This window comes from Chrysochloris asiatica, unplaced genomic scaffold (assembly GCF_000296735.1).
Source record: "Chrysochloris asiatica unplaced genomic scaffold, ChrAsi1.0 scaffold00122, whole genome shotgun sequence".
NCBI classification, from domain to species: Eukaryota; Metazoa; Chordata; class Mammalia; order Afrosoricida; family Chrysochloridae; genus Chrysochloris; species Chrysochloris asiatica.
In genome coordinates, this window is record NW_006408640.1 from 5,914,376 (window position 1) to 5,934,186 (window position 19,811).

Below are 19,811 nucleotides of genomic sequence, written 5' to 3' on the forward strand. Positions count from 1 at the left end.
CCACTTAGTCTCCTTGCATAGCCCCTACCTTTAACCCAAAGTACCCTACTAAGTAAGCATGGTACTTAGTAGGGTAATTTAACTTCTGTTAAATTACAGCTGATAGACATTCATGCAAGAACTAAGAATGAATGGTAAATATAAAGCACACTGCAAACTGGGTTAGTCACATATGCTCAAGGCAAATGAAAATATTTTTGAGAAATTCATCTTTGAAGACTTATTTCCTGAGACTACTCTGGACATCAAGTACTTTTCATCATTCAAAAAAACACAACAAGTTATCTTCAAACAGAAAAGATTTAACACAGTGAACAGGCTACACAGTTGCTGAGATGCTAAACAAAAGGGGTTCCTGGGGAATGCAAATGGTTAACATGGTTGACTGTTCCTGGAGTCCACTCAGATGTACTGTGGATAAAAGGTCTGGCAATCAACTTCAGAAAAATCAGTCACTGAAAGCCCTAAGGGAGCACAGCTCTACTGACACACATGGGGTCACCATGTGTTGGTGTTGCCTTAATGGCAACTTAGAAAGGGTGAGCAGAACCCGGTGGGTATATGGACTTTTGAGGAGAGCATGGTTTAGTGGGGAGCTTGGATGGCCGCCGATCAAATGCCAGTGGTGCCTCTAATTGGGTGCAATGATGCTAGAGCTGTGGGATCCCAAAGGAAACTGAGTGTTGGAGCCAACTGACTGGAATGGGAAAATGGGAAGCAAGGCCCTTCTCTCTGCCCAAGTTCCCATCAAAGATTCTAACAGCAGAACTAGAAAGTTTGGAGAATGTAGAGTCCCAGCCCCAGCTTGGAGGTGAGAGATTTACTAGTCTGTACACGGCACAATCCATAATCAAGTGTGGATGATAAAAGTTACAAATTTTTCCTACCTCCAACACTCAAAAGACGTGGCATTTATAAAGAATACTGTCAGATGTCTGAGTTATAATTATACAAATAAGGTGCAAACTCAACTGTCATTCATAAATACAAAATTTTATTTGCACTTCATTAGTATAGAAAGACCACAATGCTTTTCAATACCACAACATTCAAGACACGCCAAGTTATTCAAATACATAATTACTTATTTACTTTGACTAAACAAAACAGTGAAGTTTAAAAGATATACCAAAGATAAGAGTTCACAAATTCATTATCAGACCTAAAAAAAAAAAAAAGAAAAACTTGAACACAGTGTAGGCTTAATAGGAATAAGCTCCACCAAAAGGAGAAAAGTATTTATCGTTACAAAGGTACAGAAGGTTTAGGCAAATACATGTATATGTTCTTTGATATAGTAAAATGTCTCTCTTTAAAATATCTTTAAACAGAATTTGTTTAGGACAGCAGCGTTGTTTTAAAATCTTCTATAGTTTCAAAAACACTTTTCCTTATTAAACCTTTGTAGTTCTTAAAGGTACAGGGTACACTGTCAGGAAACCATGATGGCGAGTGTGTGGCCTTGGGATTTTAACTAGAATATCCTACCATACATAACACTAATAAATAATCCAGGACAGCTATGAGTGTAGCTTTGCTCTGTGCAGAAATACTCCAATATGTCAAAGATGTTACAGCTAGGGGAAAATGTCTTGTAGATAAAGAAAAAGCACTCAAGATTACTGTTTTCAAAAAGTCTTTAGTTTTACAAATTTTCTTTAAAACAGTAAGCAAAGCACCACGATCCCTCTTATCAGAATATCTTCTGTCCTCATAATATAATTAAAAAGGACAATTAAATTATTTACTTCAAGAAACATTATACCTCTCATTTGCCCCATTCTTCATATTAGAAGTACTACATTTTCCAGTGTATGTACACTACACACTGGGATAACGAATGAAGTAAGAGTAATTTGGAGGGAAATATGTAACCAAACCTTACCAGGATTGTATATTTGCATATTTACAAGTTAGTGTATAGCTCTGACTTGGATTACAAAGTGCGAAAGGAATTTTCAAAATGATTGTAGTGCAGAATAGAACATTTTCCCCCTTTCCAGGAATCATTTCCACTGTAGCAAATCAACAGCATCGGACATGTGGTCTTGGTGGAGGCAGTTCTGGTGGAATCTCAGGCTCTGGTTGTAACGAGAGGATACTGTTGGACAACTCATTCCTTAAAATATCCAGAGGCATCTTAAGGACAAGGAAAAAAAGACAAATAGAGTTTACTGTAATACAATGTATGTGTAAATATTTGCCAGTCATATAACAACAACCCCCCCCCAAAGTATTATAATCCTCTCTAATCATCAAAGTTTAACCAGATACTAGCCAAAAATTAAAAGCCAAGTTCACAGAATTTCATGTCAAAACTCTATCACTGACTACCCTCAAAAATATTTGATGTTCAGAGATACTTATTTTCATAGAACCTACAAAGAACGGGAGAAAGACGAGGCTTTCTGCTCCTGTAGAGATTTACAGCTTTGGAAACCCCAGGTAGGGTCTCTGTAAGTCAGAACACAACCACTACCAAGTACAATGAAAATTTAATAATATACATAAAATTTTATAAAATGGTTCTGCATTCTTGGGGGTTAGTTTTATCATTACTACAGAAAATAACTTCCCTTGACAATTATATAAATAATTATTTTAGTAAAAGCTTCTGAGTTGCATTTGAATTAAACAGATTATACTTAATAATACCATAAATAAATTTTCTACTAAAAACCTGTGAAGGCAAGTTTAAGGACACTCAAAAAAGCTACTGCTGCTCGTTGAAGCTGCGTAGCAAATCTCTTAGAACTCAGCTTCACACAGAAGCCCAGGTACAGGCATGAGGCACCCACTGGGAAGTAGGTACCAGGGTAGGCCTCAGCTCAGAGACTTGTAGACCGTGGTAGTGTCCACGTAAGAAACGAAATATTCAAGGCACATGGGATGATATCGCACTGTGTTCAACTCACCCACCCACAGCTTTTCCAAGTTCTACATGTATGTTACACATCAAACACTAAGTCATACTAACAACCAATGGATAGAGATGGCAGCCAAGACAGCAAACTGCATGCCTTGGATCTAGTAACTTCTCTTGGTTCTTGAGCTTCAGCATTACTACCTACTGCCTTTTCCTTTCTAAATAAGAAATTCTCAATGATGAAATTATAAAACACATTAAAAGTGTTCACATAAATACTTAGAGATCCTTTTCTTTTACCTTTTTCAGAATGTCATCAACAAGTTTCAGAAATATTTCATCCACATTGAAATTGTCCTTGGCACTCGCTTCACAAAACCGCATCCCAGTTATCTGCTGTGCAAACTAAGAACAGAAAATCCTATGGGTGAGATGCAGTAAGTTCCACTGCGAGAACACTGGCAACTCTGGTTTAAACCTCAATGTGAAGGGGTGGGATCAGGAGGTCTGAGGCCCTGCCAAGCACATGCATAAATGTCACCAAATACAGCAACTGCTTACCTGATATGTACATCACACACACCACTCCTATACCCACCCCTAAAAGCTCTAAGATGAGACAGGCTCCTCAAGTAAGGAAAAGCAAGGAGGGTTAAAACACATTATAAACAGAAAACCATGAAAGCAATAAAAAAAAAAAAAATGTGTTCTCTGTATAAAACATTATGCTAGATAATAATGCAGTGTACACTAACATTTTTCTCTCATTTAAAAATAAATGTAAACAAATGAAAAGAGTGTGAATACAATACAACTGTACCCATAATTCTTTCTTCTAAACCATTAGTGATAGCTCCATCTAGTACAGATAAAAAACAGTATATAGTATTTATCCTATATTAGCAAGGACCACACACAGAAAATACATTATTCTTCTTTGTACTTTTTTTGTTTCAAATATTCCATAACTTAAAAAAGAATTATTAGAAGAAAAAGTGTATCAACTGCTAAACAGAGCAGAATTCTGTGCATTGGTTCTCAGACTCCCCTCCTCTCTCTCACCTTTTCACCTTGCTGTCTGCTGATTTCTCTGTCAGTTTCACAGTCCAACTTGTTTCCAACTAAGAGAAGTTCTGCATCTTCTGAAGCATACTGTGGAATGTTAACAGAAGCTGTATTTCAAAGATGGGCATTGTCATCTGCTAACACTGAAAAGCAAGCCAGCCTTTCACACACTCACTCGTTTGTTCATTCTGTCCCAGGCAAGGCTGACCACAATGGGGCAGCAGATGGTTCTCACAACGCTCACAGCATTTTAGTAGAAAGCATCAAGAACAACAATGCTCCTACTCTTTGACCCAGTAATTCCTAAGATCCAGCCTAATAAAAGGATTAAAAATACAACGTTCTAAACTCAAAATGGTCATCAATTGAAAAAAATCATAAATGTTCAACAAAACAGATGAAGAAGTGAATAGGGGAATATAAACTCAGAATACTACTACTGAAAAAACTTCAGGCTTTGGAAAAACATTAATTATACATTCTATCACTTTATGATAAAGTGTGAAAGAAGTGTGATTTAAAATTAAATGGAGTATGCATCCAATTTAGTTTTTCTTCAGAGAAAAAAGTTAATTGAGTAACTCATCTGATTTTATGTATTCCAAAAATTATTTGAGGCCGAATACAATAAAAGACACCTGAACATTGTGAATTTGGACCTTTGTTAAGCAAGGAGTCTCAACTCCTCTGATTGTGGGTAACAAGCACTGACATGCTAGGTTGCTTTGAGGACCAAGAACTGGTACATAGTAAGCACCCAGGAAATGATGGATATGACTTTCTCAAAGGTGAAAACCAAGAGGAAGGATCAAAGTACCTAAGGGAGCATTAAACCCCTGAAACATTCCAACTGGAAAGCTTCACTAATAAAGAAAAACAGAGAGACTGAAATGAAGCACCTAGTACTTCCGACAAGATGGCAGACTAGGCAGATGCACTATATGGACCTTCTACAACAAAGATATGAAACAAAATAAAACAAACACAGATGAAAATTCTGGCACCCTAAACTTCAGAAGAAAAGACAGATAGAGAAGTGCATGGAATGCTTGCTGAGAGGAGAGGCTGAGCAGGGATGGCTAGAGAGGGAGACTGGCTGGTGAATGGGGGGCCACATGTGGCTCCACCATCTCGTGAAGTAGCATTTGGCAGCAGAGTGAGGCCTGGTAAAGTAGATTTATGCAGGTGACAGAAAAGGTGCAATTTCTTTTTCCTCACACTTCCCTGGCGACCAGAATCCTGGTCAGTTCCCACTCTCATTCACCTGCTGCGTAGATCCTGCTGTCTGGGAGTTCAGAGTCACATGGTTGACAGGCACACCAGAGTGAGGTGGGGGCCGGCTGTACCGGTTTGGTGTGTGCTACTTTGGTGCATGGATTTAGATGGGCTGGGATCCAAACCTGTAAAACTGTGGAGCCAGACTAGCATCTAACCAGTCATGCTGCCCCAACTTGCCTGACGTTCTGACACTGGAATCAGCTCCATCAAGGGCGCCCATGAACTCTTTCCTATGTGCCTATGTGCCTTATTGCTCTGAACACAGATAACACTGAGGCCAATGGGAATTCAACCTAGGACCAGAAACTCTGCTTTCACATCCCTTCCACAACCACCTTGTAAGCTCCTTGAATTGCAAGAGCCCCCCAGAGATTTCTTCCCTCTGGGTCCAACAATTGTACTGTCTGTTTTTACAAATACGACAACCTCACAATGCCTCACAGACAATAGACAATTGTAGCTCACACAAGGAAACACAAGGGAATGGCTCAAATAAATGACCTTAGGAGTCCTGGTGGCGCTGTGTGTTAGGCATCAGTCTGTTAACTTAAAGGCTGAAACCCACCAGCCACTCCTTGGGAGGAAGATGAAGCTGTCTGTTTCCATACAGATTTATTGTGTTGGAAACCACTATGAGTTGGAATTGACTTGATGGCAGTGGGTCATGAGGCCCTTAGAACTTATGCTATTTCCTTTGGTTTTAAATGGATCCCATACTATGTTCTCGAAATTTTTAGACTACAATGAAGACATCCCCTGCCCAGCTCCCCTAGGGGTGTACTCTGTGGCTCCCAGTGTGGAGCATGAAGTGTGGAGCCAGGATAAAGCTGGCAAACAAACACTCGCCAACATAATTTAACAGTGGTTTAACCATTTATAAATGAAACTCTATCTATATTACGTGTGCCTGTTATGCAAAGGGCCTAAATATGAAATTATTCCATAAGGGGAAAGAGATTCTCTAAACGTGGTCACCTGTGAACCACAATCTTCCATCCCCAACTGCTCTACTTTCTCAATGTGTGTTTTGGGTACACACTTTTAAAAAGGGAACCTAGTTTACGTTGCTCAGACACAGTTTAACTGAACATATTTTATTAGAAGCTAAAAACAAACATTTTCTTTTGCTCACACTGTACTAATGGAAAGTAATTAATTGTGAGGTGCCTGTCCAGCGGTGCTGCAGGCTTGTCTGAAGATGTGGCAGGTGAGTCCTCAAAGGCACTTGTATTCTGATGATACTCCACAGGTGAGTGGACGCTCAGCTGAACCATCTATAGAAACACAAGTTCCCTTGAGCTAAATCCATGGGGTGGCAAATATGAATGATTAAGCATGTTTGGGCTTCCAAGTGGGACAGTCCACAGCACCAGAAAAAAGCCTTTGGCTTTGTTATTTAGAAACTGTGTGGTACAGGAAAAACTTAATTCTTCTCGGTCTCATCTGTAACACAGGGCTAAATGATGGTCAGTCTGTAAAAGCATGTTCTAGAGACGCTTCCCGCTTCTTTCTTTCATCATGATTAACACCCATAAGCAAAGCATGCACATCTGAGAGAAAAATGCAACACCTACCTTATCAATCATCTTCATCCATTTTGGCAAATCATCAAACGTCTCTTTCTTAGTGATGTCATAGACCAATATGATCCCCTTGGCACTTCTGTAATAAGCTGAGGTAATACTGTTGAATCTTTCCTGACCTGCTGTGTCCCTAAGAAATAGCACAGGATTCAGTTTCCAAGCAATAAGCAAAGTCAGGAGCTCCACATCCCAACGCCATTCCACTCTGAGAGAACAGAGTACCGCAAGTACCTCTGTTTCTTTCTTACTCTGACAGCAACAGCTAACGACAGCAGTAAACATTCAGGCTGACTAAAATGAAATGAGATGCAAGTTGTGTTTGTACATGGTTAACAACCACAGTGGACGAATCAAGATGGATTATTAACCAAGATTTACAAAGCATCCAGAACAATTTTCCCTTAAAAGGTAATCTATTATGAATGTAAAACTGATGTTCTCCCATGTAAACTATCATTCATTTCACAATATAACATTAAAGGAAATAAAAGGTAATCTACAGTGGGTATATATTACATAACATCAAAAAGTGGCTAAAAGACAGGGGAAGAAGTTTCAATACTTAAGTACTTAAAAAAAAATAGCTCATATTTTAGATGATTTACAAAATAATTATTAAAATACCTCAGAGCAATGACAAAGGGAACACAAATTTAACACATGTGTGCTCCCGCCCAGAGGCATCCTAAGACTGTACAAAATCTCACTAGCCCCCAAGGACTAGTGCTAAGGGGTCTGGGGCATGTGCAGCAGTTTTTACAAATGAGGAAAGAAGAAAAGCCGTCATGATTACACTCTTGAGAAGGTAAACTCTCAATCCATAGTAATGGGTTGCTCTGTGGGGACAACAGCAATGCAGTCTAGGCTGGACTTCCATAAAGGAAGAATGGTTTCTTTCTGCAAATGTGTCCCTCGATCCCCGGCTAGCTCCTACCTCGGCCCTATACCCAATACACAGACATGACTATCAGCAGTAGGCTTTTTAAACTTCTTATAAATAAACTAACATATAAACATCTCCCAGCTTCTTTGAAACCAAGACTCTGAAAACAAAAAACAAAACAAAACAAAAAACAGACAGACAGACAATCATAACATAAGGAGGAAGGGAGAAGACAGATCCCACAATAATTTAATTAAAGATGCTAAAATCAACACACATAGCAAAACCTTAATTTTTTCATTGAGTTCTTTCCAGTGTGAAAATTCACATAGAAAACCATAAGCAATTAGTTAACAATATCTTTGCAATACATTTTTTTATATTCTGAAATAAAATTGCATATAAGGTAACAATACTAAACAGCACCTGAACACACCTTGCCCTCTACAAAACCAGTCCTTTGTTTTAGCCAAGTCCAAGTCTGCTACAGCCTGAAGGAAACTGATACAGGAGCAGTAGGAGAAACAACAAAGATGTGTAAGAAATTGGTTGGTAGTATTGTGTGCCACTGTGTCAGTTCCAACTCATAGTGACCTAAGGTTTCCAAGGCTGTAAATCTACATGGGAGCAGAAAGCCTCATCTTTCTCCCACAGTATATTCAACTTACGGACTTCTTGGTTAACAGTCCAGATTGTAATCCACTATGCTACAAGGGATCTTTAAGAAATCAGGTTGCATTAGTGTGGCTGACATTAAACACTTGGATTTTTTTTTTTTTTTATGCTCAAGTCATTTTTCTATGTATTTTCTTCTATAATTGACATACCAAAACCCAAATGCACTGTCACTGAGTGGATTCCAACTCAGCAACCCTACAGAATAAGAGCAGAACTGCTCCTTAGGGTTTCTGAGACTGTAAATCTTTACAGAAGTAGGTAACTTCATCTTTCTCCTGTGGGGCAGGTGGTGGGTTTGAACTGCCAATCTGGGGGTTAGTAGTCCAATGCTTATTCCACTGCACCACCATGGGTCCTTATAAATCTTCGAAAGTGGAGTCCTGGTATGGTGCTGTGAATTAATACGCTGGACTGCAAGGTTGGTTTGAACTGCAGTGTTTGGCGGTTCAAGCTCACCAGCTGCTTCTTGGAAACCCTATATAGGGTGGCTATGAGTTGGAACTGATTTGATGGCACTTAACAACAACAAGAAGGTAGGCAGTTATTAAACAAGAGAAAGTGCAAAGAAAATAATGGAAACTATTCAAATTTACAACTCTCCTTTAACTAACATAGATGGTTAATATCTGATTTTATTGTTAAAAAGTTCAGCTGTGTTATAGAATTGGTCTTGTTTCTGAATCCTTCCAAATGGAATAGGTGGCCAAAGAAAAAGGGAGGGACATCAAATAGGTTTGCAACTATAGTAACCATCTTTATCCTTGTAATGCTAAGTTGACATCTAAAACCTAGTCTCCAGGCTTAAAGTGAGTATTACAACATGAAGAGTCAATAATAAGCAAGAACATTAACAGAGTACATAAGCTGGCTGAGACTTATTTTCTTCATTTAATAGGCCAAAAAGCTGTTGATAACTATATTTACTGCATGCCTTAAAGAAGGCTTTTCTCATCACCAAATAAATGCAAGGAGGGCTTTAAAGTTTGTGGGAAAACTCCATTATCTTTTAATTCCATTTTTCCATAGACTTTTTGAAGTCCTCCTTGCAAAGCAGATTTATGATCTATAATTTAGCTTTCCCCAAAGTGAGCCCCAAAGAACCCTAGTACTGTGGCAAATTAACAGGGACTGTGGAGCAAGTCAAACGTCAAGTAAGTCAAGGTCGTGGTAAAACCAGCGGCGCTGGGGTGGTGAGAGGGAGAGTGGCAATGGGGTCAACAGGAAGTGAACTTGATTCTTCACTTTCAAAAGAGGGAGATAATGTGCAACATTTCCCAAATGTATCTGATTATAGAAGACTTCTCGGGTACACCTGTAGGACCATGCCCCTAGAAAACACTCTGGAAATGTTGCTATAATTTATGGCTTTGTTCAGACTTGTTAAGTGTCGTCATTTTTGTTCTGACTCATAGCGACCCTGTATAAGGTTTCTGAGGAGCGGCTGGTGGGTTTGAACCACCAACCTTGAAGTTCACACTGACCTTTCAGTTCAGTGTTTATTTGACAGTGTCACAAACAGTTAGTTCCCACTAATGGTACATTAAACCCCAAGCAGGGTCGCTATTGAGTCGAAGTGACTCCACAGCACACCACCACCACCACCACCACCACCACCACCAATGGTACATTATAGTGTTAAAGAAATCAACAAGCTCAGTCATGGGCTTCTGTTCAAGAGGTGGTAAGGCTACACTGCTACCTTTGCAAGACACTACAGTGCCTGGTCTACAGTAGGTGGTAGACCAACATATGTTGAACAGACAATGTCATGCATGAGATGCAAAGAGCTGGTGCCTTGTCAAGGCAAAACAAATTTGGTTTTTGACCCAGAACTGTCAAAACAGGAGAATATGATAGGTGTAGGCTGATTTATAAAAACATAAAAACCAAAGTAACAGGCTACTTCACAGGGGTTGAGAAGAAACTGATTCAGGTTTTATTTCAATTATACGTGTAATCAATGAGTATAATGATTTCTCTATTCGCAGGCATATAGGAACATATGTTAATACTTTTCTCCCAGGCATCTAGGAATATATATTAATACTTGAAAAACTGAGAGACTCAAATCTTTCAGAGCATGCTTCCCCAGTCTGTCACAAGTTGTAGCTTGTCCAGTTTACAGATAGATAAAACATTTTTAATGTTTTAAAATATATTCTGTTAAATACTGCTAAGAAACAATAAGATCTTACTGTAAGAACACATCTTTGTTAAGCATTCTGGAAACTACAACTTTAATACACCTTTACTTCAAATACTCATTTCTACACACATTCAAATTATTTTTCAGAAATTGGGAGATCAAAAACAAAGAAATTAAACAGACATTTTAATAAAAATCCAACCCAGAGGATGGATAGTAAAAGGCATTTTTAACATGGTAAAAAGAGTTACATGAATTGCATACATAAGCATTTTAAAACCAATCAGTTACCTGTGAGTTGATATTGACTCATGGAGACCCCCTGAATGTCAGAGTAGAGCTGTGCTCCAAAGGCTTTACAATGGCTGACTTTTCAGGACACTGCCAGACCCTTCTTTTATGGTGCCTCTGGATGGACTTGTATCTCCAATCTTTCAATCAACAGCCCAGTGCATTAACCATTTGTATCATCTTAAGGATCCCTAAGAATCTTAAGGTGTCCTGGTGCTGTGGGTTAATGCGCCAGACTGCAGAGCCGTTTGAACTGCAAGGTCGGCGGTTCAAGCTCACCAGCTGGTCCTCAGAAACCATAGACAGGGTCGCTATGGAACAGAAGCGACTTGACAGCACTTAACAACAACAAGAATCTTAAAAACATTAAGAAACTACTTCTATGTTGGCTTTAATGGAGACATACAAAAATGTTATTGTTAAGTACTGTAGAGTTGGTTCCGATTCTGTGACCTCATGCATCCTCACAATTGTTGTTATGCTTGAGTCCACTGCTGCTGCCACTATGCCAACCCATCTTGTGGGGGGTCTTCCTCTCTTTTGCTGACCCTCAACTTTACCAAGCATGATGTCCTTCTCCAGGAACTGGAACCTCCTGGTAACACATCCAAAGTATTAGAGATGAAGTTTCGTCATCTTGGCTTCTATGAGCATTCTGTTTATGCTTCTTCCAACACAGTTTTGTTTGGTTTTCTGGCAGTCCATGGTACTTGTAACAACCTTCTTCAACACTATAACTCAAATGAATCAATTCTTCTACAATCTTCCTTATTCAACTTTTTTAACCCACATATGAAGCTACTGAAAACACATGGCTTGTTGGGTCAGGTGCACCTTAGTCCTCAAACTGACATCTTTGCTCTTGAACATTTTAAAGAGGTCTTGTGCAGCAGATTTACCGAATATAATATGTGACTTAATTTCTTGACTGTTACTTCCAGGAGTGGATAGCGGATCCAAGCAAAATTAAGACTTTTGACAATGTCCACCTTTTCTCCATTTATATGAATGTTGTTTAATAATCCAACGGTGAGGATTTTTGTTTTCTTTACACTGAGATGCAACCCGTACCAAAGACTGTGGTCTGTGATCTTCATTAAAAAGTATTTTAAGTCCCTTTGCTTTCAGAAAACACGGTATCATCTCCATGTCTTCCTCTAATCCAGATTACCACCTCCTCTAGTCACCGGAATAGAGGTGCGCACACAGCGAAAGACCAATGAACAGATACAAAAACAAAAAAAGAATGTGCACACCTTTATATCCGCGGTTCAGTCAGCCATCTGTGGCTGCTCTGATACTTCCCTCCGCTTGGTCTCTCCCAAGATGGCGGCTCTGGGAGCAGCTGAGCGTCTTGGATTAGAAAGCACTGGATTTCTTGCTTCTGCTACAAATTCCCCTAGCTGTCAGCCTTCCAATCTTCTAAATATTCCTTTCTATGTAGTTCAGAGTTCTGGCACCATCATCTGAGCCTGCTTGGTCTGGTATTCCATGTTGCTGCTGACGGAGCTCCTCACTGATCCGCCATCTTGTTTGTTCTCTCACCTTTGGCTCTTGATCATATGCTACCTCTTGAAATGGCTGAATGTCGACCATTTCTTTTTGGTACAGTGACTTCCACCTTTTTTGGATGTTTCATTCAATATTTTGCCCATAGAATCCTTCAGTATCTCAAGTCAAGGCTTGGATTTTTTTTCCCTCAGGTCTTTCAGCTTGACAAATGCTGAATGTGTTCTTCCCTTTTGGTTTTCTAGCTCCAGGTCTTTGCACATTTCATTATAATACGTGATTTTGTCTTCTTGAGCTTCCCTTTGTTCAGCTCTTTTACCTCATTGCTTCCATCTGTTTATAATCATCTCTATGCTGGAGAGCAAGCTTCAGAATCTCTTCTGACATCCATTTTAGTCTTTTCCTTCTTTCTTGTCTTCTTAATAATCTTTTGCTTTCTTTCTGTATGATGTTTTTGATGTCATCCCACAACTCTTCTGGTCTTCATTCAATAGTGTCTAATGCATCAAATCTTTTCTTGAGATAATCTCTAAATTCAGGAGAAATATGCTCAGAGTCAAACAGCTGCAAACACCCATTAACAATTGGAACATGTAATACATGAAGCATAAACCTATGAATACTAGAAGTTATTAAAAATAAATCAAAAGAACATCTCGAGATCTTGAAGTTAAGGCTGTCTGTGATAGGACACACCTACAAGACCAGTTAATACCACTATTATTCAAATTTATGCACCAACCACTAAAGCGAATGATGATTAATTTGAAGAATTCTACCAACTTCTTCAGATGGAAATTGATCAGACATACAATCAAGATAATTACCGATGACTGGAATGCAAAGGTTGGACAGATCAGTATTTACAAAACATGGTCTTGGTGATAGAAATGATGGTGGAGATCACATGATAGAATTTTGCAAGATGAATGACATTTATTCATGGCAATTACCTTTTTTTTAAACAACATAAAAGACTATTTATACTCACGGACCTCATCAGATGGAACACACAGAAATCAAATTGACTAGTTCTGTAAGAAGAGATGGTGTTTTTGGAAAGTTCAATATCATTAGTCAACACAAGGCCAGGGGCAAACTGGGGAACAGACCATCAATTGCTCATATGCAAATTAAGCTTGTAATTAAGTAAGTCCACAGGAGCCAAAATATGACCCTGAGCATATTCCACCCAAATATACAAAGTAAAAGGAAACACAAAATCTACGACAATCATTGTAACACAGATAATTTAGCAAATAATTTTACAAAAATCTACCAAATTCACCTTTCTCCATTTAAAACCATTCATTAAACTCTTTTTGGGGCTGGTTTTAAATGCAGGAGGTAAAAAAATACCTTCCTCTAAAAAAAAAAAAAATACTCCTTATTCCTGAATATTTGGCTAGGAAAGTTTTTTTTATTTTCTATCCTTCTCAACAATCTCCTTTGCTTGATCTATTTGCTACAAATTAAACTCTCTCCTTTCGTGTATGATCAAAGAACAAGGTAAATGAAAGATCAATTTAGTTCAAAAAGGATTTCCTAAACACCTACTAGGTACCAATACTATCAAATTCCCACACAAGTCTCCACTCTTCAAAAACTAGATGCTGGTAAGGTACCAGTGCACTGACTACAGTTTTCTCCCTCCAGGACAACATGGCCTCCTTCTATTGCCCATCTCCATCTCTAGGAGCCTGAGTTTTCACCTTCATGGTAAAGAGTTGACTAGAGATTTGTGGTTGAATCATGTCAGCTAAATCTTCATTTATTATAGGTATTATTAGGTATTATGTGATCTTCTTATCCTCTACCTGCTCTTGGTGCAAATTGAAAAATTCTTGTAATTCTGTTTCCCCAGTTTGGTAACAGACTTTGCTTAAGCAATTTCAAGATTATTATTTGTTGTATTTAATATGCCCATTTACGTGATTCAATTACTAATTTGCAGGAACCAATTTCAAAGACCTAAAATAGTACATCTCTTCTAAGCAGGAAATGAGCACTATGCCAACATGAAGCATGGCTGGTGTACAGCAGAATTTCCAAACAGAGACCAGGAGGATTTATAGACTAAAGGATTTAATTTTACTTGTACTTGATGGCCCATAGAAACGACCTTCAATAAATCAAACAACATACTGCATTAGGCAAACATGATGCAAAAGACTTCTTTGAAGTATAAAAAAGCTGCTTTGATAACTAAGGTGCATGCCTAACCCAATCTGTGGTACTTTTAGTTGCATCATGTACACGTAAAAGCTGGACAATGGATAAGGAAGGCCAAAGAAGAATCGATGTCTTGGAATTATAGTGTTGGCTAAGAATATTAACTATAGCATGAGCTATCAGAGGAAAAAAACTAGTCTCTCTTGGAAAAAGTACTGGCAGAATACTCCTTGATGTGAGGACAGTGAGACTTTTTTTCACATATTTTGGACATGTTATCAGGAGTGACTTGTCCCTAGTGAAGGACATCATGCTTGGTAAAAGAGAGGGTCAGTAAGAAAAACAAAGCTCCTCAATGAGATGGACTGACACAATGGCTGTAACAATGGGCTCAAGCATAACAGGTGTGAGAATGCTGCAGGACTGGGCAGAATTTCACTTTGTTTTGCATACATCACTATGAGTCAGAACTAACTTAGTGGCACCTAACAACAATATGAGTAATTTTAATTTTATGTTTGCCTAAAGACAAATGACAGGGATTCAAGTTATTTCAAAACAATGAGTATACGTTTACCTTGTATAATTTCCAGTACAGTACTTTAATGTAGCGCAGTGGTTACGAGTCTGGCTGCTAACCTCAAAGTCGTCAGTTTGAAACTACAAGCTGTTCCATGGGAGAAAGATGAGGTTTTCTGCTCCCGTTGAAGATTTACAGCCTCGGAAACTCTATACAAGGTCGCTATGAGTTGGAATCGACTCCACGGCACATCACCACCACCATCACAATGTAAATGTATAAGGTGAAGTCATGAAGTTTTGCTACTAGAGTTCCAGTCCATATACGCACAGGTTTATCCCATATACACAGAGGTTTATCCCATACAAAACTTGTTTAAACATGTCTCTGTGATCAGTGAATGGCTGCAGGAAAGTTATTTTAGTATTGTAATTGTCTTAGTTTCGTTGCCTTAAAAAAAAAAAAAAAAATCCATCCAAACAATGGCTTCTAAGGGTATCTGCTGGGCCAGTGAAACCAAGGCCAAGAGGTCAGGTCAGAAGGTTATGGAGATTGGTTTTGGGGGGCAACAAAGGGGAAACACAGGACACCATGAGGGCTTATCCTGAAGAAATTTTAAGAACACAGAAAACTGCACTGGTGAGAAAATGGCCAGGAAAAGGTGCTCGATGGCAAGGCCCCCGCGCATTCTCCGAGGGAAGCATGGACGGCCCCAAAAGCATTTCCTTAGGAAACCTTGCCCCACTCACTCTACAGCCTTGAGACTTCTTTTGTTCCTTAAACTCAAAGAACATTTAAAAGGAACATGATCTGAGTCCTTGGGGATTTAATTTACACGCAGTATAAATTGAAGCATGTAGAATTCTTTGGGGAAGGGTTGGAGAGATGGAAACACTGCCTTCAGAAGTAACCTATCCAGGTGTAGGATATGATGAGAAGCAAGAGTCACATTTTGATATTTTTCTTTAATAAGGTTTCTATGATTTTGTAGCAGCACTTCTTGACTTATCATCATATATCCAAAGTACCATCCATCAGCGCTTTTTTTAGAAGATTTATGTACCGTAGATACACGGAGAAGTAATTTTTAAGTACAGAGATGAGTAAAATGGTCCCTTTTCTGGCTACAAATAATCAAGGAACTGAAAAATAAGACAATGACATTGTAGCTTTTGGTACTTTATACTCTTCAGAATCTATAGTAAATAAAAAAAACTGTTATATCAGTTGCACCCAGAAATCATCATGGAAAAATGTATTTTCTCTACTGAAAATCAAATAGCAAAGATCTCAGGAGTTTGTGGTCCAGAAAGTCAGAGCTCAGCTACCACAGACATGGCACTGTCTACTGAGTCTGCACAGCTGACCACCCCGGTGTGCCGTAAAGCAGGTACAGCAGCACCAGACAAACGACTGCTCATATGCCAAACAAGCCACACTTCACTGAGTGGTGGTGGTGACGTGCCATGGAGTCGGTTCTGACTCATAGCAACCCTGCATAGGATTTTCGAGGCCATAAATCTTTAAGAGAGCAGGAAGCCTCATCTTTCTCCCTTGGAACAGCTGGTAGTTTCGAACTGCTGACCTTGAGGTTAGCAGCCCAACTTGTAACCACTACACTATCAGTACTCCTTTTACTCTAAGTAAGAGGTAAGAATTAAAGGAGTCCTGGTGGTGCAGGGGTAAAGCACTTGCATGCGAATAGAAGGTTGGTGGTTTGAACTCACTAGTGGTTGGGCTAGAAAAATGACCTGGTGATCCGCTCCTGTAAAGGAAACAGCCTAGGGCCCTATGGGGCAGTTCCACTCTGTCACACGGGGCTGCTGTGAGTGGGAATTGACTTGGTACACAAACAGCAGCAGGAACAACAACAAGAATTAGAATCATGATTCCAATACATACTTTTTATCCAATGTAAAGTAATAGTGGAACCCTGGTGTGGCACTACGGGATAAGCACTAGACTGCTAACCGGAAGGTCAGCGGTTCAAACCTACTAGCCACTTCTTGGAAACTCTTTACAGGGCCACAGACTCGAAGGCACTTATCAACAACCACAAGAACACAGTAATAATGATGACACAGGTTTTTTGAACTTTCAAAATACTTCAGAAGATACAGATCATATTTGGAGTATTATGTGATTAACCAAGGAACTGATGTATCATATTATTTACTGTTAAAAACTTCATCAGGAAAAGACATGTCCTACATCTTAATGAATCACTGGGACAGTCTAGGTAGAAACCTGCTACCAAACTTTCAATATACTAAGTGAATTTTATTTTTATTTTTTATTTAGCCTTCCTTAGTTTTATAGTCTCTGTAGTCCCAGTATGGTGCTATAGGATAAGTACTGGACTGCTCACCACATGATTAGTGGTTCAAACCCTACTCAGGGTTGCTATTAGTGGGAACCAATTCAACAGCACTTCACAAGTTATATTCTTTACCAGTGCTGTAAAGAGTTAAAAAACAAAGAACTAGAGACCAAAAGGCAAAGGAGTCAAGGCAAAGCAGAGGAGTTATTTTGGAGAATGCTTTTGATAAGACAGGGCACTCTGATTTCAGAGTCAAAGGCACTATAGTTAGCTAGACTCCAAAGGCATCAAATGCCCCTAGCATTGGGCAGTCTTAGCGGGCTGCATTCCCAGGAGGCACCGGGACTGTCAGAGCTGACAGAGATGAGCACTGAAGTCTCACTACATCAAAGACGCCGTATCCCTGTAGATATGCTGCTGCAGCCATTAGGTGTCAGCAAGCTTCTCAAACATTCCAATGTTAGCTGGACTGCCCTTTGTGAGCAATCTCACCAAAAAAGTATTTTCATCCACAGGTGCTGGGCACAGAAATGGACACACCCCAAATCCCTCTAAAGACGTTGTCTTTATTTCAATGAGCTTACACTTAGAAACAGCAACTTCCATGCAAAATGCTTAGTTGTCATTTCAGACTTCACACAACAGGAATATAGTACAAAACAAAGTTCATGGCCTTTTTCAGTCATGGTGTAATATGCACATTTTGTTATTCAACTTGTAGTATAGGCAAAACTGTTAATGTTCATCATCAGGCCCAAAACAACAAACAAAACCCCAAAATCTTTAAGGTGAGTAGAGAAAGACAACCAAATGAAGGTATTACCTCAGGCAAGCAGGCTGGTTCGGTTGCAGTGTGTCCCAGATAGGGGGATACAGGTGAGGAATGAAGACATGCCACTAACATTCACGCACTAGGTGACTGGTGATGCCACAGATGAGCAGCAAGTACCGCAGATGAAAGCACACACACACATGGTGGACAAACACTCAGAGCTGAGTAACCTGCCGAGAGGAGTTAGTAAGCTGAATGCATCTGTGTCATGAGAAATAAAACTGCGTTCTTAGAAAACCTCCTGGTGCCACTATTCCACCACCACGAGCCCCGTCTCCTTCCTTCCGGAGAGCACTGCAGGAGGCACAGTGCACACCTACCCCTGGGGGCCACTGGTTAATAGTGGGCAGAAAGCTGTAAGCACTGAACACAGCTAGGTCCTCGCTGGCTTACTCCCAATAAGATTAGGATTTGAGACAGTGGCATCTCTTCATGAAGGGATCCCTGGACTAATTTTCCAGCCTGCATCAATGGAGGACTCACAACTTGAAAGGATCTGACTTACCCCTCAACTAAACATACTCACCTGGAGTCACAAAAAAAGAGTCTCTGAGTTTTCCTATGGGAGACTGGCCTTTAAATTGAGCTAATCGGGCTATGAATGTATTAGATTTCCTCTGAATACCATCACATAAAAGAACTTTAAAGACATGGAGACAAGCATCTGAGCAGTCATTTCAGTGATGCATGTCACATGATTGGAAATAGAAGCATAAAGGCTCCATTGTTGTTGTTGTGAAGTGCCGTCGAGTTGGTTCCGACCCATAGCGACCCTGTACAGGGTTTCCAAGGGTGTAAATCTTTACGGGAGTAGAAAGCCTCATCTTTCTCCCGCGGAGCGGCTGGTAGTTTCGAACTGCTGACCTTAAGGTTCGCAGCCGGATTCGTAACCACTACGCTACCAGAGCTCCTTCGGAGTTACCATTAAAATAACTCTTCTTTCCACAACTCCCCATGTACAAATGGAGAACAAAATAAGACTGGTAAATTCTCTCTCGAAGGAAGCAAGCACTATCCATTTAATATAAAAATGAGCAGAGCAGAAGAAAAGTAGGAGAGGCACATAAGCGTTAATTTATTAGACAAGCACATGGAATGATGATAAATACATACAGCACATTCTGGGATGCACATGCTTCCACTTACCAGATCTGTAATCTAATTTTCTTTCCTCTTAGCTCTACATTTTTTATTTTAAAGTCAACACCTATAAATAAAATAAAAGATACAATTCGTCATTTAAAAAATACTGTTTTGTAATTTTATATCAGTACCATAAAAATAAAACAACTAAAACACAAACAAAACAAATTCCTCAAAAAAAGCTCTATCATTAAACCCCCCAAAATTATACAGTTAGGGGGAACAAACAAGATGGCGGATCGGGTGGATGTATAGCAGAGAGCTCCGCCAACAACAACACAGAATAACCGACCAAGCAGGTTCAGTGGATGGTCCCAGAACTCTGAACCACATATAAAGGAATACTTAGAAGGTTGGAAGGCTCACAGCTGGGGGAATTTGTGGCAGAAGCAAGAAATCCACTGCTTTCTAGTCTGGGATGCTCGGCTGCGATTCCAGTATATGTATTAGTACTGCCCTATCAATGTAGTGGGAGCACTCATTGTACCAGCTTCAGTCTCATCTAGACTCCTTCTGGTTTCCTAG

General features: G+C 39.5%; 1 protein-coding gene across 1 annotated transcript in view; it reads right to left on the reverse strand.

The window, feature by feature from the left end:
• Positions 1 to 974: 974 nt before the first annotated feature.
• Positions 975 to 19,811, reverse strand: part of LOC102835844 (ras-related protein Rab-12-like) — a 57,298-nt gene continuing 38,461 nt past the window's right edge. Inside the window, exons 3-7 of the mRNA XM_006868713.1 lie at positions 19,290 to 19,350; positions 6,784 to 6,922; positions 3,929 to 4,018; positions 3,167 to 3,271; positions 975 to 2,139 (exon numbers count right to left, since the gene is read on the reverse strand). Of these exons, the coding sequence (XP_006868775.1) occupies positions 2,026 to 2,139; positions 3,167 to 3,271; positions 3,929 to 4,018; positions 6,784 to 6,922; positions 19,290 to 19,350 (509 nt within the window). The 3' untranslated portion in view covers positions 975 to 2,025. The remainder of the gene's footprint in view (positions 2,140 to 3,166; positions 3,272 to 3,928; positions 4,019 to 6,783; positions 6,923 to 19,289; positions 19,351 to 19,811) is intronic.